The sequence below is a fragment of the Elephas maximus genome, chromosome 13 (assembly GCF_024166365.1).
Source record: "Elephas maximus indicus isolate mEleMax1 chromosome 13, mEleMax1 primary haplotype, whole genome shotgun sequence".
In the NCBI taxonomy this organism is placed as follows: domain Eukaryota; kingdom Metazoa; phylum Chordata; class Mammalia; order Proboscidea; family Elephantidae; genus Elephas; species Elephas maximus.
In genome coordinates, this window is record NC_064831.1 from 64314840 (window position 1) to 64341795 (window position 26956).

Consider the following 26956-nt stretch of genomic DNA (forward strand, 5'->3'; position numbering starts at 1 on the left):
CTGAAGATGGCCAGTTGCTAGGACCTCAAAAGCAGGTGGTATTTCAGAATTTCAGGCCAGGGTACCTGCAAAAGCAAAGGCTTGGAGGTAGGAATGGGCTTGAAAGGTGAGGTGGTCTGGTCTTAAGGAGAAGGAGGCCAGGTGGGGAGTGGTGGCATTTCTGCTCCTATAGCCTGTTCTCATCCTGGCAGGGTTGTAGAGGAAAGCAGCAAGAGGGAGGCATGGCAAATGCTTGAGCTGGGGAGTGATAGAGAAGACAGTATTCTAGACTGACCAAGATGGCTACAGCCACGAGAGGTGGCCCGGAGGGGGACAGGCTGGAGGTAAGAAGACCCATAGGGAAGAGGCTGCTGCCTCATTCTGCAGGAGGTGATGGGTCCAGGACTTGGAGTAAGGCCAGGGAGGGATAGAGATATGGGGTGAGGGGCAGAGGTAGGGAGAAGACAAGGTCAAAGGGAACTGCTGCTGCAATTCCAGACTGGGTGGGGGGTGACTTGGGAAGACAGCCACTGGAGGGGACTGGAGGCCATAGGGTGGCAGGTAACAGAGGTGGCCACACCAGAAGAGGCCACTCAGCCCTGGTTCTCTCCACAGGACTCCGAGGACCCACAGGAGCCCCTGGACACCTCTCAGAACATGGAGTCTGCCATCAGCCACCTGTCCCCCTCGAATAAGGAGACCATGGTGGTCACTCTCCATGGAGCTATCAACCTACCCACCTGCAAGGATGGCTCAGAGCCATGGCCCTATGTGATAGTGTAAGTACTGGTGACAGCAGGGGCAGGGCAAGGCTGTGACAGAGAGCAGGTATGGATATTTGGAATAAGAGCACACAAAGGTTTAGGGCTGGGACTAGGATACCAGGGGGGAATCACACAGGGGCTGTGGGCTCTGCAAATGGGAGGCTGCTTCATTCTCCCAGTCCCCCCTCTGCTGTATGTGGCCTTCAGGGATGTGGCCTTCAGGCTGGAGAAGTGAAGGTACCAAGAGATCCAGAGAGCTGCTCCTTGATCCCACAACCAACTGATCTCAGCTTGGCCACAACTCTGACATCGGGGGGGGGGCAGAGCCCTTGTATGAAGAGGCCCACACTTAGCTCAGTGAGGGATGATGGTCACAGGAAGGAGAAGGCTGGGGCAACTACCATGCTCAACCCTGGGGTAGGGGCCTTATAGTCATCCTCCTCCTTGACCTCCCCATCACATCCCCAGCAGTAGGGGCTTCATTAGTTCTGTCCTTTGATGCACCTTCCTCACCAACCTCCACTCCCAGCTGCTGTCTGGGGTACACACTTCTCACAGCCTGGTGTCCAAGGCCTATCCGCTGCCCACCTCATAGGCCTTACATCTTCCAGAAGAGCATCTAGACAGCACAGTCTCCATCCAGCCATTCCCTGATATGGATGTTGGACATTTGCTCAGTCTTTATTATAAAGCACTATGCAATAGCCCCCTTGTGGTCCCTCAACTCCTTCCACAAACATTCCGGAGCCACCACTGCCTCCCACCAAACTACCCACACCTCCAACCCAAAAACCCATTGCCATTGAGCTCATAGTGACCCTGTAGGACAGAAGAGAACTGCCCCATAGAGTTTCCAAGGAGCGGCTGGTAGATTCAAACTGCCAACATTTTGGTTAGCAGCCAAGTCTCCCCTACCAATCCCAGCACCATTCAGTTCCTCCCTGCAGGCTTTTGCCCATAGCTTCCTTTCCAGAACTACCTGCCCAAGCCCCCTCACCTCCACCTGCTGAAATCCCGACTTCAAAGCCTTGCTCATGAGGCATCCTCCTCCAGGCAGCCACCAGAGCTGCCTGCCCCTCTCCCTCCTCTGGAACCCCACAGCAGAAACGCTGGTCTGACCTACTTTATATAAACAAAGTTTATGTGCACCTGCCAGATGGTTGCTCCCCGAGGGCAGGACCTGGGGCTCTTCCTCTGTCCCTCAGATTGTACTCACCAAGGACAGAACCTGGGTGTCCTCTTCCATTTCCCCAACAATGCACCCAGCATAGGCCTGAGCACAAACGTAAGGGTCCGGAGAGTGACTGAGGCAAACACCCAGTTACTATAGCAACACCCCCCCCAACCCGCCCCAGGGTGAAAGGGGAATGAAACCGTGCTGGAGACCAACAGGTGAAGCACTTGCTTGCCTCAAAAGGGGCGTCTCCACCAGCCCGGCTCCTCGGCCCTCCCCACCCCCAACTCCATTTCCGTGGCGGCGGAAGGACAGGTGGCGGAGAGCAGGCTTGGCAGGGAGGTTGGTTTCTAGCTGGGAGCTCGCCTTCTCCCCTCAGCCATTTCCATAAACCAATTATCGCCGATCATCTCGGGAGATGGAGGCGCTGCCTATCACCAATCCTTCCGGGGCGGCGGGGCGGGGAGATGGGCGGCCGCTGAGCTGCTCTGCAGGCGCAGCGACCCGCGCTCTCACCCCGTTGCCATGGGAACGCGCGGCGGGGGCCCAGCCGGCCGAGCCTGGGTGGGGAGTGTGGCGGGCTGGACACGCCCGAGACCGCCTGGACCCTCCCAGGGGCTGCAGCGCGTAGGGCGGAGAGAGGCGGAGCTGTGGGCCCAGTGGGGGATGGGGAGCGCATCCCCACACCCATCCCCACCCAGGGAGGGGGCAGGGAGCCGGCCTGCTGGAAGTGGTGCTAATGAGATGCAAATGAAGGGAGAAGGGGGGGCTTCCGGGAATGGAGGCCCAGCTGTCAGGATCTGATGGGGGGCTTTCCGTGCTAGCCCTCAGCCCCAGACAGGAACCCCAGAGGGCTCCTTTAGAGTCCTTAAACCCTGGAAAGAATATGATGGTCGTGGACGTCTAATTCGGAAGATACAGAAACAAAGCATAAAATAAGAAAGTCAGCAAAGTTTTATTTTTCCCGTGACGAATACTTTTATGCTTTAAAAATAATAACAATAAGATATGTGTATATATATATAACATATATAAATATATGTATAACATATATAAATATATGTATAACATATATAAATATATATACATATATGTGCATATATATAATGTGTCATTCTTTCAAAACTTTTTTCTCATCTTTTTCTTGTCCCTGTTATTCCGGTGCCCTAAGCTTTTTTTTTTTAATCGCCCCAGCTTAGTTTCCTGCTCTGCAAAGTGGTCCCTGCCATCGCACTTTGTCTCACCTCAGATGGGGGTGTTCAGGGGGCTTTGGATCCCGTCTTAGCCTGGCTCTGCCCTCCTAGCTGGACTTGTTGCCCACCGCGGGGCAGACCCAGGGCAGGTGGGGGTAGAGGCTCCGCACTGAATGTGCTTCATTAGTGGGGAGTGGACCCCATTTGGGGGCAGCTGAAGAGTCAGGCCCAAAGATGAGACCTCCCTTGCTTGGGGTGTGGCCACTTCACCCCTTATACAGGCATCAACCTTGAATCATTCTAGTGAAAATTTGTGTCCTCCTGTTCCTGACTATTCCAGACCAACAGTGGACTTGTTGCTTCACTGGGCAACAGGAGACACCTGCTCATCTTGTGCTTCTGCCTCACTCCATCTAAGGTATTTGTCTGGCTTCCACTCCGACACCACTTCTCCACTAAACAGCTTTCTCTAAAGTCACTAGAGAGCGCCATGTCTGACCCTATGTCCAACAGGCATCTCATCTTGCATGGCCTCTCAGTGATACCAGTCCCTCATGATCACTCTATTTGAAGCCCTGCTCTTGGCTTCCAAGATACCCCACTCTCTTCTTTCCCTCTGTGGCCTCTTTGTGTCTTCCACCTAGCGTTAAATGTTGACCTGTCTCAGGTTTTGACCCTAGGTTGCTCTTCTTTCTCTATGCTGTCTTCCCAGGTGATTTCATCCACATCCTGGCATAAGGAATCACATTCTTTCACACCCATCCAACCCATGACCAAGTCTTGTCTGTTTAGCCTCCTGTCTCCAGGATCTGGTTACTTCTCCCCACCAGCTCCACCACTCAGGCTACTGCACCATTCTTTCAATTGCTCCTGTACCCCCTCCAATCACATCCTTCAAAGGCTGAACCCTTTGAACCCTCCAATGGTTTCCCATTGCTCCCAGGGTCAAGAGGATTCCAGGCCCAGCATGGTTGGGTTTTGGTCGGCCTCTCCAGCAACTCAGCAACATACCTCCATCTCCCTCTCTGCTCCAGCCACACTGGACATCTCTCAGTTCTCTGAGCAGTTACTGTTCCCTCCCACCAAGGGCCTTTGCACACTGCCTTCCCCAGAATATTCTCCTTTCTCCTCTTTGGATCTCAGCCCATTCACCACCTTCTCAAGGAACTCCCAGAGCAGGCCAAACCTGTCCCCCACATGTGCTTTCATGGGACTCTGTACTCTCCAGGGTCGACGCTGCAGTTTCACGTGTGTTTAGGTGCTTTTATGTGATTTTTGTTTTCCTCTTTGTCAATGCCCCCCCCCCCCCCGCAGTGTGCCCCACTAATTCCCTGAGAGCAACCACCAGGTCTGTTTTACTCACCACTATATCCCTTTTAGTAAATGCAGTATCTGGACCATAGAATGCTGTCAATAAATAATTGTTGAATGGATGAATGAACAGATAAATTAATGAATGAATCTGGCCCTGCTACAAGCTTGTTGTGTGACTTTGGGAGTTACTTTACCTCTCAGTGCCTGAATACCTTGGATGAGAATCTGTCTCATAGGGCTATAGTGATGGTGGAGCCAGAGAGTGGGAGATGCTGATAGGCCTAAAGATCGACCTGGGAGTTAAGAGGTATATATAGCAGCGCTCACAGTGGGCACTTGAGACCTATCAGAAGAAAGCTACAATGCAATGGAAAGAAGACAGACTGGAATTGGGATGTCCCAGAGTCTGGCCTACTGCCCCTGACTCCCTGAGTGACCTCAGGCCAGTCCCTGTCCATCTCTGAGCCTCAATCTTCCCATGGCCAGGATGTAAGGTTTGGGCTCAAAGCTGTCCCAGGCCTGTCCCCATCTGATAGTCTGCAGCCAGCTGCCTGGGTGGTTTGTTCTCTGGCCTGAGAAACAGTCTCAGTTCTTTAGAGGCAACAAGAGCCCCAGCTGTCCAGCCCTGAGACAGGTTCCACTCCCAGGTCTTCTGGGCAAGGGGCCAGGCCCAGGGTCTCCCTGACTGGCCTGGGCCTGGCTCAAGGCCCTGGGGCCTGAGCAGTGCCCGGCACCTGTCTCCCAGCCTGGCACAGAGAGACCTGCCAGTCAGAGCACAGCAGGGACCAGGAAGGCAGTGGCACTGACAGGTGGGGGAGCTCCAGCAGGCAGGGGGAGGAGTAGGGAAGGGGCCAGCCAGGAGATATAGCCCATGGGGTTCTGACCCTTGGCCAAAGGCTGGGTAACTGGATTGCCAGGGCTGGCAGCTGCTCCTCTGGCTGCCTGTTGCCCAGAGCTAGGGTGTGGAGACAGAGCTGGTACTGGGAGGGAAGGGCTCTGCTTCCTCTGTGCACATGGGGCAGGCTTGGCTCAGGCCAAAGGAGAAGAAGGGGAACCGATCAAGGCCAGTTAGTCCTGCTCAGGGAAACTTTGGTCATCCTGGATTAGCCTGAGCCCTGACCCTGGGTCGAGGCTGAGCCCTGACCCTGGCACTCTGAGCCCTGACTTTGATCACACGCTGAGCCCTGACCTTGGTCACAAGCAGCCCTGATCCTGGTCATAGACTGAGCCCTCCCTGACCCTGGTCATAGACTGAGCCCTGTTACTGGTCATTAATTGGTAAAGGTATTGAAAGTAGGACAATTATCCGAGGTAAGAGAGAGAGGGTAAAAGAAGGTTGTTTTTATTAAGTACCTACCATGTAGCTGGCAAATGTGCTAGGAGTATGTGTGTGTGTTTCATATAATTTAATCGTCACCCAATCTTGTGCTCTAGGTATAATATTATCCTCATAGATGAGGTTACTGAGGCTGAGAGCATTTCCATGACTTGCCCAAGGTCACAGAACTAGGGAGGACCCAACTACAATCCAGGATCTAGGATTCCAAAATCCGAAAGCTCTTTCCATCTCATTCCCTGTCTTAATCTTTCATGCAGTGATGCATGTAACCAATCTAGAGGCCCCTCCTGGGATCTGAACTTCCCACCTCCTCCCTTGTCTGGCTATGGGCTTCGGCCAAGGGTCCCAGAGGACAGGGATCCAGGCCAATTGGGTGGATACCCAGCATGACTCACTGTGGGCTTGTCTCAGCAGCCAGAGGGTTGGGCTCAGCAAAAATAACAATAACAATTACAGTGACCTTGACTGTGATCATAGGAACAACGGTACCAGGAATAAAGGGCCCCAGTTACTGCTATGTTTCACTCTGAGATCTGTTCTCTCCCTACCCTGGCTCACTCACAACAGCCCTGGGAGGTAGGCTCTGCTGTCCCAATGTTATAGGCAGGGAGGCCAAGGCCCAGGGGAGCGAAGGGACTTGTCTGAGATCACATGGCTGGGCAGATAAAGATGACTGTCCCCGTCTGGCTCTAGCAGAGGCCAAGGCTCCAGGATGCCCATGGGAAAAGGCATGAGGTCAGGGAGCAGGCTCTGGAGGGGGCCTGATCTTCCACCCACACCTGCTCCAAATGACGTAGGTCTCTCAAGGCTGAGCCCCGGAATTTTTATTCAGTGAGAACCTCCCTGTATCCCACAGCTGTGAATACAGCTGGCGACGGTGGTTAAAAGGAGGGTTGGCCTGGGACCCCCGGCCAGACTGCAGCCACAAGGATTCTTTCCAGATGTTCCCCATTGCCCCACCCAAGGCCCCTGAGGGCTTCTCATGCCTGAGACACTTATTCAGACCCCAAAAGAATGAGTTGTCCCTCAGCGACATTGGAATCCTGAAACACCCCAAGAGAGCAATGCTTTTCCAAGAGAAGCAAGTGTTAGTGGGGAGATTCCAGGCAATGAGGCAGGCCGAGACCTCCTGGTCCTCATCACATTACTCACGGGCTGTCTCCTCCGCTCAGTTCTGCGCATGGGCAGTGTGCTAGCGGGGCTTCTCCCTCCCTGGGCATTCTTGGTCCTCCCTCCAGTCTGGCTTCCCTCTGCCCTTGCCTGGCCCCCATGGGCTTCAGGGTCAGAGGCCACGTGGCCTAGTGCAAAGCGAGGGAGACCATTGAACAGGGAGCTGGGAGCCTGGGTTCCAAGTCAGCTCCTCCTGCCCTTGTGTTCTCCCCATTTCTGTCGCCAACCCCCAACAAACACACATGCACGCACGCACACACACACACACACGCAGAGTAAACTTTCATCAGAAGGATCTATACCAGAGACGGCAAAGCCAGTGCCTTTAGGGCCCAAGCAGGTTGTATAAATCCTGAAGCCAGCAGAGTACATGATACAATAGAGAGTAGAAGCAACTGTGACAAACTGGAGAGCTCACAGCTCCCTTCTGAGGTTGGGAAGTTCACCATTATATCTGGCCCAAATCCCTCTTGCTGTAAACCCAGAACCATGAGGAAGAGGATACCCAGAAGTGGATGTTCAGAGTGAATTATTAAGGGCCCCAAGTCATGGCAAGACCTGCCCAGGGTTGTCTCACCCCTGCCTGTAACTTTTCAAGGAGATTGCTATTCCAGCCCCATGGTATCGTGATGTTGATTGTCAGGTGGGCCCTCCTCCCTCTGCCTAAAAAGATGGCTCTCAGGGACCCTCACCAAGGCCACAGGAGACACTAGAAAGATTGGTAGATGGGCTGGAGAGGGGCCCTGCACCATCTCTAGCCTCAAACAGAGGGGAAAAAAAATCTCCGGAAAAAAAGGAAATTCCCTTTCCAGGAAAGATGAGAGGGTGCCACAATGCCCAACGGACCCAGCATGAGTCTGACTTTGCACCAGTCCCAAAACTCTGTGGCGATGGTTTCCTCCTGGGCCATGTGGGAAAAATATAGGCCCTGCTCTGCCCGCCTCATTGAGCCTCTCTGGGGACCGGTAGTGCATGTGGCCACAAGGGGCTCCCTTTAAAGCAGGAGGGCTATTTCAGTTGAAGTGTGAGAGGAGGGGAGATTCTTCACTTTGTCAAAGTACACATCTCAGAGTTCCTTGGAATTTGCCATTTCTTCTTTCCAGAGCAGCCTACTTCCTGAGGGAGGTGCAGGGGGAAAAGCCGGGCCTGCGGATGGGGAATTGGCTGGCCTCCAGTTTGCACCATCCCCTTGCTCCAGAATCAGTTACTCTGTACAGCGAGGCCCACCTGTAGTGCTGTAGAGCCATCAGCAATTAGCGATGCTTCATTACAGCCCAATTAATAAATGAAACCCAGGATGAGAGCCCATCACCTAGCCTCGAGAAACAGCCCTGCTCATGCCTCAAGTGGCAGCCTCCTGGGAGCGCAAAACCCACCAAGACCAGCTGCCCAGCCTTCAGCACGGGGTGGGGGTGGGGGGCATGGGGGAGGGGGCAGGTGTGACATGGGGGGCTTTGTTGATGAGCTGTTGGAGGAGAAGTGGGAGAGGGGAGAGAAGGGAGCTTCAGACCAGATACTCCCTGTCTCAGGAGAGGGAACCCAGCCCCATCACAGCCCCTTTGAGCAGAGGCCTGAGGCTCAGCCAGCACTTGCCCAGGTCAGGACCCTGGTTGCAAGTTCTTGCCCAGCAATCCCAGGGGAGCTTGGCCAAGGCCAGAGACAAGAGGGCCAGGGCTTTTTCCTCCTGCCCATCTGGCCCCAGAGGGCACTGCCCATGAGCAGGGAGAGAAAGGGGCTGCAGAGGGAACAGGAGGTGGGGGTGGGAGACCACAAGCCCTGCCTCACCTCTCTGGCTACCCTGCCCATGCTCTTGACCTACTCAACCAGGATCAGGCAGACAGCCTTTCCCTGTCACCTGCCTGTGAGCCAGTTCAAGTCCCCCTCCAACCCTCAGGCTCTATCCTGCATTGGGAAGGTTCTCCTCTTTCTCCATCTAAGCAAGCCCTGTTTCCCTAGGAGACCTTCCCTCACCAGTCCAGCCCAGGGAGGGTCAGAAATATACAATCCAGCCTTTGACCACCTGTCTTCAGAAGCCAAGCCTCCCACTCCTGTCCCTGTTGCAAGGGGCTGGGCTCCTGGGTGGTACCTTCCAGGGATGGAGGTAGGCCTGTGGCTCAGGAGTCTGGCTGCCTCATGGACATCTGGGGGGTGGAGGAAGCTGGCCTCCCTGACTCAGAGGCTGGCATGCAGGATGCAGGTAAAGGGGACTTGCCGTGCCTTCTCAGGACAGAATGAGGCCCAGTCATGGCATACCTGGCCCTTGGTGCAGGCAGGAGGGCATTTCAGAGAGGAGGGGTAGAGAGTGGGGCGTGGCTCCTGTGCTCAGCTCTCTCCCGCTCTTCCTCAATGCCCTGTGCTTTTCTGTGCAGCTCACCTGGGCTCACAGCAGCAGCTCCTGGGAACCAGAAAACGCATTTGCTCTTAGTCATGACCTCCAAAAAGGAAAGCAAAGGCCTTTGAGTTTTCTTCCTCCCACTCACAGCTGCAGCTGGGCCTGGCCCTCACCCTCTGTTACGGATGCCTGGGTGAGGCCTGAAATTTATCAAACACACATATCCCTGTTTAATATCTTAGCAGGTAGGGAGAGGACATTTTCTAGCAGTCTGGGGCCCAGGCCTGCTGCCCTGTGCCTCTGAATCCTAGTTGCATCCTGGCATGACTGCCTGGCCATGGCTGGATTAAATCGGAGCCCGAAGACAGCAGACACCATTGTCAGCGACTCCTGGAGCTGGGTAATGGAGCTAGAGCAGGGCTTTTGGGGACACAGTGGGAGGGGCAGGCCCTGGAGAGCCCCCCTGGACTCTGAAACTGTGCCAGAAACCCTGCACTCTATCAGGGGCCTCACCCTCCCACGTGCTCAGCCACATATTGGGGGCTGGGAGCAGGGGTGAGCTGGTCTCCTTCCCGTATTCTGTGAGGACTCCCAGGCCCCTCTTGCTCTCTGGTTTCTAGAATAGCATCAAGGCCCAGAGGAATCAGCTGCGCCAGGAAATGCCATTACCCTGACAGCCTTCCTCTACCTGCTAAAAGCCTCTTCCTTCCCCAGAGGCCTCACCCCCTCCCAAGTTATTTCATCTCCACTCACCTAGCCCCAACCTCCCTGGAATATGTGTGGGAGGGAGGGGAATGGCTGGCTTAACTCTTTCTATTCAGAGGAAGTCAACACCAATGAGACTTCCTTGCTGCCTCATCCTGCCCCATCTCTCTGTGCCCAGTGCGCAAGTTCTATGTCAAGCTTGATGTTTGGGGTGTAGAAGGACTCCCTTCTTAGACACCTGCCTGAAACCCCACCCTAGTGGGTCACACCATCCTGCTTCCCTGGCCTCTGTTGAGTGCAGCCCCTGAGGGGGTGAGGCTGGAAGCCTGGTCCTGCATTAACATTGCATAGGGAGCGGCGGTTAAGAGTTACAGCTGCTAACCAAAAGGTTGGCAGTTTGAATCCACCAGCAGCTCCTTGGAAACCCTGTGGGGTAGTTCCACTGTGCCCCATAGGGTCACTATGAGTCAGGATTGACTCAAAAGTAATAGGCAGTGGTGGTGTCAATCGATTACGACTCACAGCGACACTATAGGACAAAGTACAGCAGCTGGTGGATTCGAACTGCTGACCTTTTGGTTAGCAGCCAAGCTCTTAACCACTGCGCCACCAGGGCTCTGCATAAGAGGTCCCAGTTCATGTTATTTTCTCATTTGTGATACAAAAAAGGGGCCTCCCCGAGAAGAGGAGGATGCAACAGGTTTTTCTTCGGGGGGCCTCCTATAGGCCAGGAGCTTCACATGCTTTCTTTCCAATTCTCATAACCATCTTCTGAGGTTGTTGTTATTGTTGTTGGGTGCTGTGGAGTCAGTTCCGACTCATAGCAACCCTGTGTACAAGAGAACAAAACACTGCCTGGTCCTGCGCCAGCCTCACAATTAGTGTTACGCTTGAACCCATTGTTGCAGCCACTGTCAGTCCATCCCACAGAGGGTCTCCCTCTTTTTCGCTGACCCTCTACTTTACCAAGCATTATGTCCTTCTCCAGGGACTTGTCCCCCCGATAACATGATAACATGTCCAAAGTACGTGAGATGAAGTCTCGCCATCCTCACTTCTAAGGAGCATTCTGTCTGTACTTCTTCCTAGACAGATTTGTTCATTCTTTTGGCAGTCTGTGGTATGTTCAATATTCTTTGCCAACACCATAATTCAAAGGCATCAATTCTTCTTTGGTCTCCTATATTCATTGCCCAGCTCTTCCATGCATATGAGGTGATTGAAAACACCATGGCTTGGATCAGGCACACTTTAGTACTTAAAGTGATGTCTTTGCTTTTTAACACTTTAAGGGGGTCTTTTGCAGCAGATTTACCCAATGCTATGTGTTGTTTGATTTCTTAATCGCTGCTTCCATGGGTGTTGATTTTGGATCCAAGTAAAATGAAATCCTTGACAGCTTCAATCTTTTCTCCATTTATCATGATATTGCTTATAGGTCCAGTTGTGAGGATTTTTGTTTTCTTAATGTTGAGGTGTAATCCCTACTGAAGGGTGTGGTCTTTGATCTTCATCAGTAAGTGCTTCAAGTCCTCTTCACCTTCAGCAAGTGAGGTTGTGTCATCTGCATATTGCAGGTTGTTAATGAGTCTTCCTCCAATCCTGATGCCCTGTTCTTCCTCATATAGTCCAGCTTCTTGTATTATTCGCTCAGCATACAGATTGAATAGGCATGGTGAAAGGATACAACCCTGACACAAACCTTTCCTGACACTACACCCCAAAGTTTCCTCTTGTTGTGTTCGAATGACTGTCTCTTGATTCATGTACAGATTCCTCATGAGCACAATAACGTGTTCTGGAATTACCATTCTTTGCAATGTTATCCATAATTTGTTATAATCCACACAGTCGAATGCCTTTGCATAGTCAATAAAACACAAGTAAGCATCTTTTTGGCATTCTTTCCTTTCAGCCAGGATCCATCTGACATCAGCAATGATATCCCTCATTCGACATCCTCTTTTGAGTTCAGCTTGAATTTCTGGCAGTTTCCTGTCATTGTCCTGCTGTAACCGCTTTTGAATGATCTTCAACAAAATTTTGCTTGCATGTGATATTAATGATATTGTTCGATAATTTCCACATTCTGCTGGATCACCTTTCCTTGGATAGGGATAAATACGGATCTTTTCCAGCCGGTTGGCCACGTAGCTGTCTTTCAAATTTGGCATAGACAAGTAAACACTTCCAGCGCTGCAATTGTTTGTCAAAAAATCTAAATTGGTGTTCTTTCAATTCCTGGAGCCTTGTTTTGCACCAATATCTTCAGTGCACCTTGGACTTCTACCTTCAGTACCATCGGTTCTTGATCCTGAAATGATTGAATGTTGACCAATTCTTTTTGGTACAGTGGCTGTATATTCCTTCCACCTTCTTTTGATACTTTCTAGATCATTCAGAATCTTGCCTATAGAATTCTTCGCTGTTGCTTGAATTTTTTTCTTCAGTTCTTTTAGCTTGAGAAATGCTGAGCATGTTCTTCCCTTTTGGTTTTCTAATTCCAGGTCTTTTCTCATGTCATTATAACACTTTACTTTGTCTTTTCAAGCTGCCCTTTGAAATCTTCTGTTCAGCTCTTTTACTTCCTCATTTCTTCTGTTTGAGCTTTAGCTCCTTGACTTTCAAGACAAGTTTCAGAGTCTCTTCTGACATCCCTTCTGGTATTTTCTTTCTTTCCTATCTTTTCAATGACCTCTTGCTTCCTTCATGTATAATGTCCTTGATGTCATTCCACAACTCATCTGATCTTCCATCATTAGTGTTCGATGCTTCAAATCTATTCTTGAGACGGTCTCTAAATTCAGGTGGGATATACTCAAAGTCACACTTTGGCTCTCATGAACTTGTTCTAGTTTTCTTCAGCTTCAGCTTGAACTTGCATATGAGCAATTGATGCTCTGTTCTGCAGTCAGCCCCTGGCCTTGTTTTAACTGATGATACTAAGTCTTTCCATCGTCTCTTCCCACAGTTGTAGTCAATTTGATTCCGGTGTATTCTGTCCAGAGTCACCGCTTATGTTGTTGAAATAAGGTATTTGCAATGAAGAAGTCATTGGTCTTGAAAAATTCTGTTATGCTGTCTTTGGCATCATTTCTGTCATCAAGGCCATATTTACCAACTACTGATCCTTCTTCCTTGTTTCCAACTTTCACATTCAATTACCAGTAATTATCAATGCATTCTGATTGCACATTTGATCAATTTCAGACTGCAAAAGCTGGTAAAAATCTTCAATTTCTTCATCTTTGGACTTAGTGGTTGGTGCGTAAATTTGAATAATAGCCATATTAACTAGCCTTCCTTGTAGGCCTATGGATATTATCCTATCACTGACAGCGTTGTACTTCAGGATAGATCTTGAAATGTTCTTTTCGACAATCAGTGCGATGGCATTCCTCTTCATGTTGTCATTCCTGGCATCTAGACCATATGATTGTATGATTCAAAATGGCCAATTCCAGTCCATTTCAGCTCACTAATGCCCAGGATATCAATCTTTATGCGTTCCATTTCATTTTTGACCATTTCCAATTTTCCTAGATTCGTACTTTGTACATCCCACTTTCCTATTATTAATGGATGTTTGCAGCTGTTTCTTCTCATTTTGAGTCATGCCACATCAGCAAATGAAAGTCCCGAAAGCTTGACTCCATCTACATAATTAAGGTCGACTCTACTTTGAGGAGGCAGCTCTTCCCCATTCGTATTTTGAGTGCCTTCCAACCTCATCTTCCAGCAGTATATCAGACAATGTTCGACTGCTATTCATAAGGTTTTCACTGGCTACTTCTTTTCAGAAGTAGACCTCCAGGTTCTTCTTCCTAGTCTGTCTTAGTCTGGAAGCTCAGCTGAAATCTGTCTGTGATGTGTGGCCCTGCTGGTATTTGAATACTGGTGGCATAGCTTCCAGTATCACAGCAACATGCAAGCCCCACAGTATGATAAACTGACAGATGCATGGGGGCCCTCTGAGGTAGGCACCATTTATAGAGCAGTAAACTGAGGCTCACAGAGGGGACCTATCCAAGAGATAATCATGGTCTCAAATCCAGTTCTACGTGACCCCAAAGGTGGTACTATTTCTAGAACTCCACGCCTTCATCACAGCTATCAGAGACCTCCACTGTAGACTTGTACAGAGTCAGGTTCAAGATGGGGAGAAACAGGCCAAGGGTAAGGGGGCAGGTTGTGAAAGGGCAGGCACTGAGGCCAAGATCTTTAGTGCTTTGGGGTAATAACAAAAAATAAAAATATAAAAAACCCAAACCCTTTGCCATTGAGTCAATTCTGACTCATAGTGAAACTATAGGACACAGTAGAACTGTCCCATAGGGTTTCTAAGGGGCGGCTGGTGGATTCGAACTGTCAACCTATTTTGGTTAGCTGTAGCTCTTAACCACTGCACCACTAGGTCTCCTTTGGTGTAATAAAAACCCAAAACCAAACTCAGTGGCGTCGAGTCGATTCTGGCTCATAGTGACCCTATAGGACAGAGTAGAACTGCCCCATAGAGTTTCCAAGGAGCGCCTGGCAGATTTGAACTGCCGACCCTTTGGTTAGCAGCCGTAGCACTTAACCACTATGCCACCAGGGTTTAATAAATGTTAATAATAATGATGGTGGTGGTGGTGGTGATTAATGCATTCATGGTGCTTAACAATGCGTCTGGCCCTTTATACATATTCATTCACTTCATTTCTATAACAAACCTGCTGAATGGGAACTATTATTGCCCCCATTTTACAGATAAAAAAAAAAAAGACACAGTGAGGTTGTGTAACTTGCCCAAAGTCACACAGCCAGTAAGGAGTAGAACTGGGATGTGACACCTAGGTGTTCTGACTCCAGGGTCCCTGTTATAATCAATATACCACACTGCCCCTCAGAGTCAAAATAGAGGGGGAATCATCAGTTGACCCCTGGAGCTTGGAGGCAGGTCTCCCACGAGAAATGTCATCCACAGGAGCAGGGCTGGGTTGGGTGGGGATCAAGGAGCAGGCGGCAGCGTCACTTCCATCCAGAGGACACAGAGAGCAATGAGGGCCAGGGGGCCCCAAAGGGCTTCCTGGAGGAGAGGCACAATCTGGGCTGGTAAGGTTAACACACAGGGGCTTGTCTGCTCCTACACTCCCTTTGGGGGCTTGTGGGGGCCTTTAGGGGTGGGGCTAAGGGCTGGTGAGGACACCTCTCTGTTTCCCACACCAGGGTTGCGCTTGTGCATGAGCCCCCCCATCCCCAAGTGTGTGGCTCAGCCCCCCGACAGACTGTCTGGGATGATCCCTCCTCCCCACTGGATTGCTGCAGTTAATGAATGTAACAACGCCTTTTACTGCCTCGGCATGATCACCTCTCCAACAGAAGTATTAACTCTTTCATTGAGCTGTTTAATGGCTCCATCTCAGTGGCACTTATCCCCATATCTGTGGGGTGCGCCAGGATACAGAGGGCCCAAGCTCATGCCTCCCCCAACAGCCTCACCCTGCATGGTCTGTGAGTTCTTGAGGGTTGGAAACCCCTCACCACCATGCAGCCCTGTGCCCAGCCCCTGTGCCCAGCCCAGGGCCTGCACACAGTGGGCACTGCAGAAGGCAGCAGCAGGTGTGTGCTCTGTAAAAAGGCACACAGCTGAGGAGGGGGGAGGGGTGGCGGCGCTTGGGAATTCAGACCAGAATCTTAGGGAAGTGAAGGTCAAGAGAGAGGACAGCCAGGCACAGGACACCACCCACTGAGCAGAATCCAAAGAGGATAGGGAGGGGATATTGGCAGGCAGGTGGGCTGATGTTGGAGAGCCCTCCCCTGGCAGGAGTAGAAAGTCAGACAGGCCAGGCATCTACTACCACCCTTGCTCTTGCCTGGGGCCTGTGCGGCCTGAGTCCAGGTGACAGTCTCTGTAGGCAGGAAGCAAGACAGTGTGGTCACCTGGGCAGGCAGTACAGCTAAGGAGAGAGGCCTGGGGTCCCCTGGGCCTACGTGACAGGATTGTTCGTGCCAGGAAGCTCGGTCCATCCTTTGCTTAAGATTCATGGACAGTGAAGTCTGAGGGTGGGGTGGGGGAGCATCAGGCAGAACACGCTCTCTGACTCACCCCTGCCCATCCTCTCCCTAGGAAAACCACATCCGAGGACTCACAGAGCCAGAACTCCAAGGCAGTTACGTCTGTGACCTCGGAGCCCACCAGAGCCCCCATCTGGGGGGACACGGTGAAAGTAGAGATCGAAGCTGAGGACGCTGGGCGAGAAGGTGAGGCTGGGGGCTGAGTGGGGGTGATTGTATAGGACAGGAGGTGTGACCCAGAGAAGCACTTAGGAGAGCGACAGAACCACACCACTGCTCAGCTGGAAGCAAGCTGAACACTTCCTTGGGCTCAGTTAAAAGCATTTTAAAGGCAAAAAAAAAAAAAAATCGTAATCCTGTCATGCCTCATCTCCCCAGTCTGCTCAAAAAATGAGTTGTTCCACATAAATGAATTTTCCAGACAACGAAAGCTTATCTTTCTTTATGACTGTTGTTATTATTTTCACGGTTGTTATCACTGCCGTCTCCCGCTGCAGCGTCACTTTACAGCTGCCTAGCATATCCTCACGCATCGTCCTTGCAGAGGCCCAACCTCCCAGGAGGAGCAGTGCTGCTCCATTGCTTGGATGAGCAAATTGAGGTGCAGGGAATCTAAAGAACTTGCTCAAGTTCGAGTGGTCAGTAAGCAGAAGGCCTAGGACTCAGCGTTACATGGTCTCGCAAAAGTCCAGTGCTCTCTGCCTCAATTTTTTTTCTTATGTTTTAAAAAATGTCCTTAGACTGGATCCTTATCCCTGCCTAGGCCTCCCCGGGGCAGTGCCACCATCAGAGAGGAGTGTCCCAGGGCTTCCCAAGGGTTGGGGCCAGCTCTTGTAGAAAGCACTTAGCAGCTCTCCCCATCTGCCCCCAGGAAGCCCTATCAGCCCCCTAGTTTTGGCAAATTGTCTCCTGGGCATTGGTAGGCAATTTCGATGGTTCAAGGCAGGGCTTAGACTGAACCCCCAGGCACCCGTGTACATGCACACACATGCACACACTTGTATTTTCACACCATGGGCCAATCTGGTTTCTACTTCTAGGCAAGAGCTTGGGCTGGGTGGGCACAGGAGTACTAGCTGGCTGGTGCCGGGGCTGCTGGGGCTGCTGGCACTGTCAGCACAGACCCCAGAGGTGCCCAGGACGTTTCTGGCTTTATGTGGTCAGAAGGACCTCCATCTCCCTCCTTGCAGGTGGCCCCCTCCCTGAGAGAACAGGCTCTGCCCCTCCCCTTGAACACTACCCATTGCCGTGGAGTCGATTCCGACTCATATAAAAAAAAAAAAAAAAATCTTGCTGAGGCCTTGGGCACGACTCTTCATTCACCTCACAAAGAGCAAAATGCTAGAGGCTGTGGGAATCGGAGGAGGGAGAAGGAAGGGGGACATGGATAAAAGGGGAAGAAGCTAGCTCTAGGTCAAGCTAGAGAATTATTTCTCTCTGCCTCTAAAGGGGGATAGGTGGAACTGTCGGAATGGTTTGAGAAAATGCAAAAGAGGAAGAAAAATTGACCTAGGATCTCATGCAAATGCATGTGTGAGCCTGTGTAAGCATGTCTGTGGTTGCCAGCATGCCGGTCCCTGTGTACGTGTGGACGCTGTGTGTGAGTACACGCTTGTGTCTGTGCCTATCAGCATGCGTGTCTCTGTGCAGGTGTGTACCGGTGTGTCTGGCTGCAACCGTGTGTTGAGCATGTGCTTCGAAGTGTCTGGGTGGTGGTGTGTGCCCGCCTGTGCGAGAGTACCTGTAGTATGTGTGTTGTTTTTGTGTGTGTGTAACATGCATGTGCATTTGTGTGGCTGATGGGAAGTTGGGGTTGTGGTGAGTGGACCTGGGCTGGGATCCTCCCCTGGACTCTACATTCCTGGGGTGACTAGAGGAAAGAGTGTGATGAAGTCAATGGCCTTGGGGTCCATCTACAGCAGAGACTGGGGCAGAAGGAATGGGAGAATGAGGACGCCTCCTGGGCAGACGGGGAATATTGGCAGGCCCCTCTGTGCAGACTGAAGTAGCTGGATGCCTGTTGGAACCTGCTTGGAACCGGTTGCTGTGGTGATGTCTGTGGTAGGAGGGGGGGGAGGCGGGGGCCAGGCCAAGAGGCGGGGGAAGGGTGGGCGGAAGCATAAGGAAGTGTTAATGAAAAGCAAAGGGGAGTTTCAGACCCCGTGTCGGGCCAAAGCAGGCAGGCGCCAGAAATGGCTTGTTGGCCACACAGAGGGAGCAGCAGGAGGCTGGAGGGGCACAATGCCCAGAGAAGAAGCTGATGAAGCATGTTTGTAGCATGGAGACAGCAGGGTGGGGTGGAGGCAGGGAGGGGCTGTCCATCCCCCAATTATAGCTCATCTGCTGATGGAGGGGGGCAGATAACGCAGGGCACTCACCTCTTGCCCAGCCTATGCGAATCTCAGCCAGGTTTGGGGACTCAGGGCCCATGGGGAGTGGGAGGAAAGACTGCAGCCTCCACAGCTAGTCTTGTGGCTTTGGCTGGGAGCAGTGGAGTACCCCGGCTGAGTTTCCTCAGGTCCGCTGGGGGCTGGTGGGTGTGGGCGGGGCTACAGAGAATTAACAGGGAGGAAAATAGTGACAGCCGCAAGGAACATTGGCACAAAATTTTATAGCTTGAAAACCACACTCCCATCCCTACCACAATCCTAGGAGAAAGACAAGGATTTTCTTTTTTAAGGTATTAACGTTTTTCAGAGCAGGAAGATAAGGAGCAGGTTCAGTGACTTGCTAAAGGTCACAGAGCAAGTTGGTGTCTTGATACTAGGACCAAGTCCCTCGCCTTACCCTACTTCCTTCAAGCCAACCCAAGAACTTTTGCTGCCCACCCCTTTCCTTTGAGCATGGATCCCACATGGCCAGCTCTTGATGGGCCTTGTCAAGTATCTTTCCCTTTCTGTGCCTCCGGGGTAGCTGGAGGAGGTGGGGAAAAGGAACAGTGTTTAGCGGGACCCTCAGTTTCCTTCTATACCCCCAGGTCCAAATGACCCATCCTCATGTCCACATGACTCACCCGGGTCCAAGTGACTCAGAACCAAGGGGAACCCAGCCTGCGGAGTGTTTTAGGACCGGCAGCTGTTCCTGGTGCTGAAATGCCCTGGGCTCCAAGAGAGACAGAGGGGAGCCCTCTTCCTCATCCTGCCTTTCAGGTTCTTCTCTAACTCCTTTTCTTTCTGTCTCTTTTCCCCCTCCCTCATCTCTCCTCCAACCTTCCTTTCCTTCCCTCCCCCATCTCTTCTTCTTCCTCAAGTCACAGACTTCCAGAGTGGGAAGAAGCCTCAGGGTCACCAAATCCAGCCTCTCCCACCAGCCATTTACTAGCTGTGTGATGTTGATCAAGTTCCGTATACAACCCCTCTCAGCTCCAGTCGATATGCTTTAAAAACAGATACTGATAATACATATTCTAGGGGTTGTGCCAAAGGTTTATCAAAATAATGGCTGAGGAGTGCCCAACCCCATACCTAGCACACAGAAGGTGCCCACTGTGTAGTACCACCATGATTATTTCCTAGTCATTGGTGTTTTCCTTAGAATTCATCCCAAAATTTATACCTTTTAATGACAAATATGATCTCTTTGGAGAGAGTTTACTAAGATTGCATTTTTCTTAGCTTTTTTAGACTAGTTTTCAATTATTTGGAGTGTTTTTATCGACAAAGGATTTTTTTGGCAGATCACTTTTTCTTACTGAGCCTCAGCTTCCCCATATGCAACATGTAGGAAATAATCCCTCCCTTCCTGCCCGATGACCTGGTGAGGGTGCATGTGACCAGAAGATGGGACCTTCTTACTGGGAAGGGGTATTCTTCCTGCTTGCATGTGTATCACTGTGTGGGCAAATGTGTGTATTGCCATGGGTGGTTGGGCTTAGTTCTATGTGTGTCCATTCCTGGTTTGGCAGCTTCTGGTCTACAGGAGACAATTGCGTATTTGGGCCCTAATAGCATCTAGCACGGGGTCTTGTGGGGCTGTGTCTCCACTCATCTGCACATGCACTTGTGTGTCCCACATGTGTGCATGTATGTTGATTCCTCAGTGTGGCCCCCAAGCTCCTGCTGTCAGTAATGTCTATTACCTCTCACTATCTCACCTCCCTGGGAGGGAAGGTGGTCATCTAAGCCTTGTCTTGACTCTGCCCACTTCTGTCTCCAGATGTGGTGCTCAAGGTGGTGGACAACAAAAAGAAAGAGGAGCTGCTGTCCTACCAAATCCCCATCAAGTACCTGCGTGTCTTCCACCCCTACCACTTTGAACTGGTGAAGGTGAGTCAGAAACCCAGGCTTGGTGGCCACATGGGCCTGGGGCAGGTGGGCAGAAAGCTGGTAGGAACCACCTTGCTGCCTCCAGCTCTTCCCAAGAGTAGCTCTGGGCATCCCATGCTCACCTCTCATTATGGAATGCTTTCCACAAGAATTTGGAATTCTGTAGATTCATTTCCATAAAGCAGCCCATTGGACAGCTACCACGTTAAATGAATGCACCGATTAAAGATGTATTCTGATTTCATATATGCTGAAAGACATGAGTATATCCCAAATCTGAAGAAACACAGTATTTACCGAGTACCCACTATGGTCCAGGTCCTGTGCTAGACACCTTTCTCACTAGCTCTAATCCTCCAGGTGAATTATGTCTTGCGTACAGAGGCCTGAGGGCTTGGGGAAAGGAGTCCTCTCATCCTGGGTCACAGAGCTAGTGAGTGGCAGAGTCAAGGGGGAACCCAGGTCACTCTGTCTCCCACACACTGCCTGGGCAGGAGGAAGGCCCAGGAAAGTTGGAGTATGTGAGAGATAAAGTGTTCCCTGGTATGCACCCCCATAGTGGGAAACTGGGGGTGACCCTGAGGTGGGAAGGCCTCAAGGCCCCTCGGTCCATGGTTTGAACCTCCCAGACTAGCTCTGCCTCCTGGCTCCCCTACCTAGCACTGATTACTGGAATAAGGGAAAATTCACCCTTTCATTGCTTAAGTGCTCATTAGGCACCTACTGTGTGCCAGGCACTGGGTCAGAAATGAGCAGAAGCACCGCTTTTCCCTTCCCTACATGCACTCCAGACCCCTATAGTGGTTTAGAGAAAAGAGCAACCTAAAGTCAGATTGTCCAGGCTCATACCCCATGTCTACTGCTTACTGGCTGGGTGGCCATAAGACCAGTTGCTGCTAAGTTGTGTCTGACTCATGGTGACCTCATATGTGTCACAGGAAAACTGTGCTCAAAAGGGTTTCAATGGCTAATTTTTTGGAAGTAGATCACCAGGCCTTTCTTCCAACGTGCCTCTGGGTGAACTCGAACCTCCAAACTTCCGTATAGCAGCTGAGAACATTAACCCTTTGTGCCACCCAGGGACTCCGATATCCACAGGAAACTGCTTAATCCCCCAGGCCTCCATTCCCCATGAGCAAAATGGAGACAACATACCTTGTAGCATGGTCATTTGAAGGATCAAATGCAACACTGGGTATAAAGCAACCAGCAGGCTGCCTGGCAGGTAGCAGGTGCTCTGTTTGGGTTTATTCCCTTCTTCCCTGTCTCCCCCCAAGCCGTGTCACAGACCTTTCCCTACAACTCTTAGTTTAGTCACGACCCAGGGATCTTTACCTTCCCTAGATCCCAAAGGGAACCCCAGGTGCACCTGACAGAACCTAGAGTGGCTTCAGGATGGGGCACCCAGCAGACTGGCAAGCGAAGGTCCAGAAAGATCAGTGAGCTACGCTGGGAGACACAGCACTTGAGCATAATCCTGGCAGCATTGCCGAGGCCTCCCAGCCCTCAGTCTACTTACACTCCAGGTCTTGTTATCACATCTTTACAAAGACAGCAGGCAGGCCTACAGTGGTCCTTGTGAGGGCGATGAAATATTCCAATAGAAAAGGAAAGATTTATTATATTGATCTCCTTGGAAGGGCTCACAGGGACAATGAGCTTTAATTATCAGCTTGGAGCCCCAGTGGAGCAATGCCAAACGATTGTCTGCAGAAGGGTTGGATTTATGGCCAGGGTCGGCCCTCTCCACTCTCGCCTTCTTATGTGTCTTCTTCCTCCACCCTGTCCCCAGCCCACCCCGTCTGGGAAATCTGATGAAGCCATTTCCAAGACCCAACTGTTCGCAACAGTCGTTCGGAAGGGCAGCTTCATCCCCCGCTACATTGGCTGCAAGCACACAGCTCTGGAGGTACTGTGACTGGGGGACCTGGGAGGGGTAGGGTAGGATGGAAAGGAGACTAAGCTTTAAGCAGACCCTGTGCCCTGTCTTTGACCTCCTCTGCCTGACCTGATGGTGTGGAAATGGGGTGTCTGGGGAAGAAATGAAGAAGCAACTGAGCCTTTCAAAAGAAGTAGTTTGCAGACAAGCCCTGGGATGGCAGGGATGAGAGGGACGATGATGGGTGATGCCTAATGTCTTCCAGAGCTTTCCAGGCACACAGCCCTGCCCTAGCCTTTCCTTTCTGCTCTGTCCTTGGAAGTGAGAGGAAAGGCACCTCACCACAGCTGTGCTGCTCCCATCTGTCCCCCATGCTGCAGGGAGAGTGGGAGGCTCCCCCAGCCCACTGTCTCCCTGAATCTCCTCGGCGGAGCCCTGTGCTTCCCACTTGGCCCACAGTCCTGGCTGTTTTCTATCCCCTCCTCTCCCTCCTGGGGTAGTGACCCCTGACCTAGGGCCTAGGTCCCCCAAGCAATAATTTTAGGGCCTCTCCCACCTTTTCTTGAATCCCATTTCTAAAGAGGTTTGACAGGCCTGCTGATCTGGTATTCATTCATTCAAGAACCATTTACAGAGCTTCTTCGGGTCTAACTTCCACATACAACCCCCTTACTCCCACTCCTAGGCCTTTCGGCAGCCTCAGGAGGGACTGGGAATGCTACAGGTAGACATGGTCCGAGGACCTGGCCCCCTCCCTTTTCCCCCCAGTCTTCAAACTGCCCAGGGCTATAATCAGGGTGGGAGCCAGTAGGGTCCAAGCTCTAGGCTTCCCCTGCCCCACAATGGCCAACCTGATCCTCCCCTGAGCCCTGTGAAGCTGGCAGGACAAGAACTGTCCTTTAGCCCCATTTCACAGCTGGGGACACTGAGACCCAAGGGAAGCCTAGAGCTCCTGGCTCACATCTGCTTCCCCACAGTGAGCCCTCAGATGCCAGCATGTGTCATGTCCTTGCCTAAGGACAGCCAGCATCTCTCACGTACACAGAACCAGGAAGAGTGGCAACAGCTTGGTCTTTCTGTCCCTAAGCCAAACCCCACAGGGAGGGGCCACATCCCCAAGACCCAAACAGAACCTTAGGTCTGCAGAGGGGCAGCTGTGTCTTGCCCCACCCCACTCCCAGCCCCCTGACTTACCTGGTAAGAGGTGCGGAACACAGACCCAGAAGTCTGGGCCTCCCTGTACCCCAGCACCCCTCCCACTCCCTTGCCCACCACCACGCCCCAGCACAGATGCCTCCCTGTTCTGTCAGGGTGTACAGCCTGTGAGTGATGTCTGCTCTGATGGCAGGCAGGCCAGCACAGCGGGGGATAAAATTGCTTCTTCTGTTACTCACTGAGCTCTGTCACCAGCGGGTGTACTTGGGTAGCTGTCTCATTCACACCTGATCAGTGTCAACACAGAACAGATGTAAATTAGCACCCCACTGCCCACTGCACATCTCAGAGCCCCCTCCCAGCCCTTATACTTGTTTCAGCCCCTTGAGCCATAGAGCCCAATAGCTCTCCAGAAAATTCCTCAGGCTCAGATCCTTACCCCCATCCAAAGTTTGAAATTCCAACATTAGAGATTTATCCCTTTGAAACTCGTGAAGGGACTTCAGTCTTCAGAGGCCCCAGTAGGGTCTGAAGTGCCTTGAAAACCAGTTGCCATCAAGATGACTCCAAATCATGGCGACCCCATGCGTGTCAGAGAAGAACTGTGCTCCACAGGGTTTATAATGACTGACTTTTTGGAAGTAGATCACCAGGCTTTTCTTCTAAGGCACCTCTGCGTGGACTTGAACCTCCAGTAATTTACCCAAGTTAACCATTTGTACCACCCAAGACTCCAAAACATCTTAAGAACTGTTTTACGCCCTGATCAGCCCACACCTGTGTTGGGTTAGCTGGCAATCAACTTTGGGAGGTGCTAAGGAAGAAGAGGAAAAAGAGAGGGTATCCAGGATAATCTTTGCTCCTGGGCCCTCTCCTCCCACGAAAGTTAGAGTTGGAAGGACTGGGGAGATTATGGTCTAACTCTGAGTGTACAAGTTGGGGAAGCTGAGGCCTGGAGTGAAGCAAGGATTGGCCAAGGTCACACAGTGATCAAGCTGGAGGGTGTGAGGTAGCAGCCAAGCTGGAGTAGACCTGGCAGGGCCTCTCCCATCACAGGTGTGCCAGAGGCGTAGCACCTCATTTGTGTCCAGGGCTCTGGCCCTTTCCTCTTCCTGCTTTTCTTTCTTTCCATCAGCACCATGGAATTAAGATGCCCTGCCCATCCTCCAAGATCAGCTCAGCCCCAGACTCTCCCTGTCTCCTCCCCCTCCCATGTCTCTATGCATCTCTTTTTCACATTCAGAAACACACAATCTCCCCTATTCTCCCTTTTCTCTCATTGATATTACACTCATCTATCCCACAAACAAATTCTGAGCTCCCATTATATTATGTGCCAAGCACTTTTGCTAAAAGTTAAGGATAACAGTGGTGAATTGGGCAGATTTGGTCTCTGCCCATGTGAAGGCTTGAGATCTAGTCAAATGGACAGAAAAGAAACAAGAAATAAATGATAATAATCACAAGCTATAGTGATTAGTGCTGTGGGGGAGACTGTTCAGGGGCTGAGAGAGGAAGAATGGGTGGCGGTTACCTAGCAAGAGTGATCAAGGATGGTCCCTCAGAGGTGGTGGCACTTAAGCTAAAGGATGAGAAGGAGCCAGCCATGGAGGGGGGGGATCAGCACGTGCCTCCCCTGAGGCAGAAAGGAGCTGGGCATGCTGCAAGAGTGGGAGGAAAAGAGGCTGGCACACAAAAAGGGGGCTGGGGAGCTGGTGGAAGTGGGGGCCAGGAGCCAGAAGATCAGTAGCTCTTGGGATGGCAGTGGAGATGGATGGGCATGGAATCTATGTCTTCTCCCCCTACCTTCCCAATGCCTAGCCCAGGGCCTAGAGCAGAAGGTCAGTGAGTGTCAGAACAAAGCTTTGGGCTCCCATTCCCTGGGGAAGTTGCCCACTTATCCTGCTCTGCCCCTCCTCACAACTGCCTCCTGCCGGGAGCCCCTCCTCTGCCCTAGTGTTTGCTGGTGCCCCCTGAAAGCTTGGCCAGTAGAAGTCCGGAAGAGAAGGCATTGAGGGCTGGGGTGCAGAGAGGTCCTTAGGAAGAACAGAGGATTGAAAGCTCATTGGAGTGTGGTAACAAAGACGACTAGGATTTGATGAAGCAAGGGGAGCACAGAGTGCTGATGTTTGCAGTTTCACTCCAAGCCACCAGCATTTGCTGGGAAAGCTCTGCTATGAGATAGGCACCATGACAGGCACCAAGGGGGTCCAGGGGAACCTCAGCCATGATCGGAGACCTCAGGAAGCCCAGTGTGGTTGGAGAAATCAGATCTGGGGCTTGCCTTCACAGTTTACAAAGTCTTCTCACAGCAATCAACTCAGAGACACCTCACGACCCTGGGAGGGAGCCAGAACAAGAATTTTCGGCCCTGTTTAATTGACAGAAACAGGGTAGCCAGGACTACCCCTACCCCAGGAGCTGGGATGAAAACACAGCTCTTCTGACCTCCTACCTAGCCCTGGTCTTTTATCCCATATCCTCTCCCTAAGAAAAGCTGGCTTAAGAGAGCCACTATTGAATCACAGGATGGAAAACCAAAGGGCATGGCCTCAGCCAGGCAAAGAAGGCTTCCTGGAGTTAGATAGCCTTGAACAAAGACAGAACCAAGTGCAGCAGGGAGAGGAAAGAGCAGGAGCAAAGGTGTTAGGCAGGGATGAGCCATCGTTGGGGAAGAAAGATGGCAGGTGGGGTAGCTGTGTCGCTGAGTTTACCTGCCTCTTCTCTTCCCAGGTCTTTCTCCGGGGAGTCAATGAGCCCCTGGCCAACAACACTAGCCCCATGGTGGTGATTGCCCGAGTGGTTCCCAACTACAAGGAGTTTAAGTAAGTGGGGCCCAGATGGGCATGGACAAGGAAGGAGAGGAGGGCAGAGGACAGAGGAGGGGGAGAGGCTGTCATTGTTGCTGCAGGCTGTGATTCTAGGAGCCCTGGAAACCTCCCCTCTCCCCAAGGCCCTTCAAACCTCCCCAGTGGGTCTGAGGTCCCAGTAAGCTCCTTGAAGCAGACGGCGCCTTTCTTTCCACAGGGAGAGTAGAGGCTCCTAGAAAGGGACAGCTCAGGCATCTCCTGAATGCAGGCTGGGGGTGGGGGAGTGGGGTCCTGAGTGTCTGCAGCAGGCCTGAAGAGCTGAGAGAAGCCAGTGTGTGGAGGAGGAGGGGGATCCCCAGCCCCTGCCCATAGGCAACTCAGCCCTTCCAAATCTGCCTGCCCATCCATCCCCACCTTGACAGCCCCCTCCCGCCCAGGTCAGGGCCACAGGCTCCAGACTGTGGCTTTCCCCAAAGGAGGAGGCCCAAGGGTCATCTGAGGAACATATCCTTTAGCCCTGCCTAGGCGTGCCCTCCCTCACCCTCCTGGAGGCCCCTGGCTCCAGGCCCAACATGTCCCACTGCTCCCCCAGACCTCCTTCTGGGCTTGTTGCATTCACAGTTCTCAGGAGGAGATTTGGGCTAGTTTTGCCACTGGAGGCAGTAGGGGCAGGGGGTCCCCAACGGACATGTGCACCCTAGAACAGCACCATCTCCTGGGAGGGCAGGTGTCTGTCTCTGTCATTTCCAGTGATATCGATGGCTCAAAAGGACTCCCTGACTCCTCTGCACTGCCTGTGGTATTCCTAGGACCTGTGAAC

General features: G+C 51.8%; 1 protein-coding gene across 1 annotated transcript in view; it reads left to right on the forward strand.

Moving 5' to 3' along the window:
• The window catches only part of LOC126087834 (coiled-coil domain-containing protein 33-like), a 55245-nt gene that overhangs the window by 27665 nt on the left and 624 nt on the right, over window positions 1–26956 (forward strand). Inside the window, exons 3-7 of the mRNA XM_049905690.1 lie at window positions 595–758; window positions 16080–16213; window positions 20183–20292; window positions 22085–22201; window positions 26060–26151. Of these exons, the coding sequence (XP_049761647.1) occupies window positions 595–758; window positions 16080–16213; window positions 20183–20292; window positions 22085–22201; window positions 26060–26151 (617 nt within the window). The remainder of the gene's footprint in view (window positions 1–594; window positions 759–16079; window positions 16214–20182; window positions 20293–22084; window positions 22202–26059; window positions 26152–26956) is intronic.